This window comes from Bombina bombina, chromosome 3 (assembly GCF_027579735.1).
Source record: "Bombina bombina isolate aBomBom1 chromosome 3, aBomBom1.pri, whole genome shotgun sequence".
Classification (NCBI taxonomy): domain Eukaryota; kingdom Metazoa; phylum Chordata; class Amphibia; order Anura; family Bombinatoridae; genus Bombina; species Bombina bombina.
Window position 1 is genome coordinate 234,119,409 of NC_069501.1, and position 6,000 is coordinate 234,125,408.

Here is a 6,000-nt window from a genome sequence, read left to right on the forward strand (position 1 = left end):
TGCACTACTGGGAGCTAGTTGCAAAAAAAACCCTACTGACTTCAGCTCAGCGTTTAAACTGCTGCCCTCAGAGCTCAGTGAGTCTGATTGACTACTGCCTGCGCTGCAAACACACTGCTATCCCACTCACTGACTGCACATGCAGTCACGAGCCGATTAAGAAAACTACAAGTGCAGTCAGGAGCCAATGTGTCGCCAATGGGAATAGTTTCAGTTCCCACTGAGCTGCGCCAATAGGTTAAGATGATCTGTGTCCCCCTAGGTATCAATCACGTGTCAACCATGTGATATGCGTAGCAGGCAGGCGGAAAGTCAGAAACCAAAAAAAAAATTTACAAAAAATGTGTGCTGAAGCAGGGACACACCTACACACTGCTGCTGACACACTAGTGTGTCCCGACACACAGTTTGGAAAGCACTGCTCTAGAGAGTTCATGTATCTTGAGTAATATTAGGCAGCAGCGATTGCTTAAAGGGACATGAAACCCAAAAATTTTCACTTGTAATTTAGGTAGAACATACTATTTATTAAAAACTTTCCAGTTTACGTCTATTATCGAATTGGCTTCAATCGTTTGGTATCATTTGTTGAAGGAGCAGCAATGCACTCCTGGTTTCTAACTGAACACATGAGTGAGCCAATGACATTCAGTATAAATATGCAGCCACCAATCAGCAGCTAGAACCTAGGTTCTTTGGTACTCCTGAACTTGTATAGATAAACCTTTTAGTAAAGGATGACATAAAAAAAGGAAGCAAATGAAATAATATATATTATAATATATATATATATATATATATATATATATATATATATATATATATATATATATAAGTAAATTGGAAATTTGTTTAACCCCTTAATGACCGCAGCACTTTTCCATTTTCTGTCCGTTTGGGACCAAGGCTATTTTTACATTTTTGCGGTGTTTGTGTTTAGCTGTAATTTTCCTCTTACTCATTTACTGTACCCACACATATTATATACCGTTTTTCTCGCCATTAAATTGACTTTCAAAAGATACCATAATTTTCATCATATCTTATAATTTACTATAAAAAACATTATAAAATATGAGGAAAAAATGGAAAAAAACACATTTTTTCTAACTTTGACCCCCAAAATCTGTTACACATCTACAACCACCAAAAAACACCCATGCTAAATAGTTTCTAAATTTTGTCCTGAGTTTAGAAATACCCAATGTTTACATGTTCTTTGCTTTTTTTGCAAGTTATAGGGCCATAAATACAAGTAGCACTTTGCTATTTCCAAACCACTTTTTTTCAAAATTAGCGCTAGTTACATTGGAACACTAATATCTTTCAGGAATCCCTGAATATCCATTGACATGTATATATTTTTTTTTAGAAGACATCCCAAAGTATTGATCTAGGCCCATTTTGGTATATTTCATGCCACCATTTCACCGCCAAATGCGATCAAATAAAAATTTTTTTTCACTTTTTCACAAATATTTTCACAAACTTTAGGTTTCTCACTGAAATTATTTACAAACAACTTATGCAATTATAGCATAAATGGTTGTAAATGCTTCTCTGGGATCTCCTTTGTTCAGAAATAGGAGACATATATGGCTTTGGCTTTGCTTTTTGGTAATTAGAAGGCTGCTAAATGCCCCTGCGCAAAATACGCGTATTATGCCCAGCAGTGAAGGGGTTAATTAGGGAGCATGTAGGGAGCTTCTAGGCTTAATTTTAGCTTTAGTGTAGTGTAGTAGACAACCCCAAGTATTGATATAGGCCCATTTTGGTATATTTCATGCCACCATTTCACCGCCAAATGCGATCAAATTAAAAAAAACGTTAATTTTTTCACAATTTTAGGTTTCTCACTGAAATTATTTACAAACAGCTTGTGCAATTATGGCACAAATGGTTGTAAATGCTTCTCTGGGATGCCCTTTGTTCAGAAATAGCAGACATATATTACTTTGGCGTTGCTTTTTGGTAATTAGAAAGTCGCTAAATGCTGCTGCGCATCACACGTGTATTATGGCTAGCAGTGAAGGGGTTAATTAGGTAGTGTGTAGGGAGCTTGCAGGGTTAATTTTAGCTTTAGTGTAGAGTTCAGCCTCCCACCTGACACATCCCACCCCCTGATCCCTCCCAAACAGCTCCCTTCCCTCCCCCACCCCACTATTGTCCCCGCCATCTTAAGTACTGGCAGAAAGTCTGCCAGTACTAAAATAAAAGATTTTTAAAAAAAAAAAAAAAAAAAAAGCACCAACGATACCGGCCATCGATGTCCGGTGCAGAGAGGGCCACAGAGTGGCTCTCTCTGCATCGGATGGCCATCTAAGGTTATTGCAGGATGCCTCCATATCGAGGCATCACTGCAATAACCGGAAAGCAGCTGGAAGCGAGCAGGATAGCTTCCAGCTGCTTTCCACACCGAGGACGTGCAGGGTACGTTCTCAGGCATTAACTGCCTTTTTTCTGAGGACGTACCCTGCACGTCCTCGGTCATTAAGGGGTTAAAATAGCATGCTCTTTCAGAATCATGAAAGAAAATATTTGGGTTTCATATCCCTTTAAGCCATGTGCATGCTCCTAAGCCTACTAAGGTATGCTCTTCAACAAAGAACAAGAAAATTGAGAAAACTGTATAATTTTTATAAGTAAATACTAATTATTGGCTTACTGACACTGCTGCATTAGTTCCTATTTACTGAAAGGATCAACACCTATCTTGTAGTAGTACTTATTTTCTGAGATAACTAATGTAAGTGCAAAGTGTTTGTCATAGGTGCAAATAACTGCATTAATAGTTATAGTTTAGTACAAGCGCACAAACCTGAGAAACACAAGCTATGTTTGTTTAGCATTTCCTTAGAAAACCTACGTGCAACAAAAAATGTTGTTTTCTTCTAAGGAAACCTTAGTGCAATATTTTCTGGCAGTTCTTTGGAACAGTAAATGATGAAAGTAACTTACCTTGAAATAGGGGAAGTGCTCTGTCATGAAATTGTAAATCTCACTAACTGGCAGACTCCCAGTTTTGCTGTTCTTCAGGGCCATAAATATCAGAATGCTAAAGATTTAAAGAAATACACTTTCACTATTTGTATTTTCATCCAATGACTTTGCACAATATACATTCTTACACTGTACTTAGGGTGCTACCCAGCTGGTATTTTAAGGTCTGGTTGTAGACCATAAAGAGTAAATATAGAAAACAGGTGCTGTTATGGTGCATGAATCTAATTAGAAGTACATCATCACTTAAACTTCATTCTATCAGCTTTAGTTTTTTATTAGGATACAGTAATCCCAAAATGGTTTTGTTGTTAATACACCTGACGTTTGAAATTGCTACCTCCTGAAAAAAAACACGTTATAATTATTATCTTTTAGGGATTCGAACAGGGCCATTATTTGTATCACTGAATAGCTATATATTTTTATAAGCAGTAATATTTTTACACATATATTTAATGATTTAAGCATTATGCTGTGCCAAAATTGCCCCATCTTATTTTTTTTATTTAATGTCCCTTAAGGTTCCCTTAATAATCTTGTTTTTTCCCCCCTTGCCGGAAATTTAAATTCAATTAATATCTGCAGCACATTTATGTATAGGAGGCTGTTTATGATTGCAGAGTAGTTTTTTTACAGTGTTGTCTTATAGGTCTGAGCTTACTGCTAATGGTAATGATAGCTTTTACAAAACAACATTCTGATTGCTGAACTCGATGAACTTTTGTCTTTTTTCAACCTCATATAGTATGTTACTATGACTCCTATAGGCCTTTATTAATTGAAGTAAAATAAATAAATAAATCTACATGTACACCCAGAATCAGGAATATGCACACTAGATTCACACAGAATGAGCAATTCCAGGAAGATAACACTATGGGCCAGATTATGATTGCCTCGCTAAGTGTTACGCACAAGTGATCATGGGTTTATTGGGGCTGTTTGTGCACGTCAGATGTAGCTCTCATTTTACAAGTTTAAAGTAAACACAATCGCTTGAGCGCAATTGAGTTTAATGCTCGTCGGGATAGCGCAACCTCAGAGCTCTGGTTAACTGTTTGAAACAAAAAAGTGTCAGATGACACTTCAAAATTACAGGTAAAAGTACAGTTACGCTCCTAAGAACACTATCTAATAAAAATTATTAAAAAAAAATGATTGCAATAAAAAAAGTTATAAGGGCTTAAAGATATGAAGTCACAGGTGTTAGAAAAAAAATGCGGCAAAGGGAATTAACATAGAGATACTGTACATATATACGCATATCTAAATATCTATATACTGAATATATTGTAGTAAAGTAGATGAAAATATGTAAAATCATATTTATACAATATTATTTTTTAAGTAAGTGTTATATTGTGTATTTACTGTAAATATTTCCCATTACAATGTTCTGCATAAAGGGGAATATAAGTATTTTTAAATAGATATTCTATATATTCTATATATCTATATATCTATACCTATATATAATCATCTATATATATATATATGTATAGATATATATTGTACCAAAATACCATTAGATAGATGTAGACATATGTATTCATGAATAAATAGAACATATTCTGCTATCTGAAGAACATTGGAATGTGAAATATTCATATTTTCATGCGCACTTGAGAATATAAGATCGGGTTTGGGTGTTAGTTTTTTTCCACTTTTTTGCTCCATTAACTTCTATGGGGGAATACATTAACACGCACGTGATATTCTAAGTTTGTCTTTTTGTGCACATCAGGTTGGAGCGTGAGCAAACTTTCAACTTGTAAAATGTGTGGTACCTGAAGGGAGCAAAAAGCTTTCTTCTAGTGGAGTTAGCCCCTTGTAATCTGGCCTTTTGTATGTTACAAATGGAGAAAGGACAGGAAGTATTATGGTATTAGGAAAACTGGATAGGCTTAAAAAAGCACGGAAGAATCACAATATCCCGAGTTTAGAAACAAGTCAATACCTTCAATTCCTGAAATATACATAAGCATTCGGTGATAGAAATAAAAGTTGCATTACCAAAACGTCTAGTTGTTTTAGCTGGAGTAAAACTAGCCATTCTACCAATGCATGTGCTATTTAGTAATAAATATACAGCAGGTGTTACCTGTAAGAGTAGATAGGTTTTGGATATAAAGGCTGTTGCGACTCCAGGCCCGCTTGGGGTGCGATTCTTTGATATGGATAATGTGATGAAGAAATGTATGTTACAGGGTAGTTTCCCCCTGTGGAATACTAAAACACAAAGACAGCAATTAACTACAATGAACCATTAGGATGTAATACCATTCTAACTTACATATATTGTTCAAGACTTATTGATACATATTTCCTATAAATTAAAGGGATATGAAACACAAACAAATCATTTTGTAATTCAAACAAAGCATACAATTAAAAAAAAAATCCAATTTACTTCTATTATCAAATTTGCTTAGTTCCCACTATAATTATTATTTTTATTATTATTATCATCATCATTGTTTTCTTAATAAGATAAGATAAGATTCTTGCCATAGAGTGTTCCAGACACGAGCACATGTCCCTGCTTTTAAAATAAAAAGAAACAAAGAGAAAGAAGACAATTTGATAATAGTAAAATAGAAAGTTGCTCTCTCTGAATAATGAAATAAAAATGTGGGGTTTCAGATCCCGTTAACAAACTATAATATTCTATTACTAGGTACCATTTAGGGGTAAATAAATAATGTTACATGTTTTTTTTTTTGTATTGTTTTTAAGTATTGCGATTGACCCTTTAGTAATTCATAATGAACATCAAGGGTAGAAAGCCGATTACTAATGCTTCCAATGTTTTTAGAAAATGAAATATAAAAACATAATTTATTTTATATAAAACCCAAAAGAATTTTTTGGAATATACATGTGTTAGCAACGCATCTCAGAAAGTTATTACTATTTCTGCTTAGAGAGCTGATGTTTGACTGTATTCATTAGTGATTAGCAAATTGAGTCATCAAACCCACAATATATATATAGTCT

At 34.5% G+C, this 6,000-nt stretch overlaps 1 protein-coding gene across 1 annotated transcript in view; it reads right to left on the bottom strand.

Annotated features, from left to right (window-relative positions):
• FOXN1 (forkhead box N1) overlaps positions 1-6,000 on the bottom strand; it is a 106,577-nt gene that overhangs the window by 19,648 nt on the left and 80,929 nt on the right. Inside the window, exons 6-7 of the mRNA XM_053706202.1 lie at positions 5,105-5,232; positions 2,959-3,055 (exon numbers count right to left, since the gene is read on the bottom strand). Coding sequence (XP_053562177.1) covers positions 2,959-3,055; positions 5,105-5,232 — 225 coding nt within the window. The remainder of the gene's footprint in view (positions 1-2,958; positions 3,056-5,104; positions 5,233-6,000) is intronic.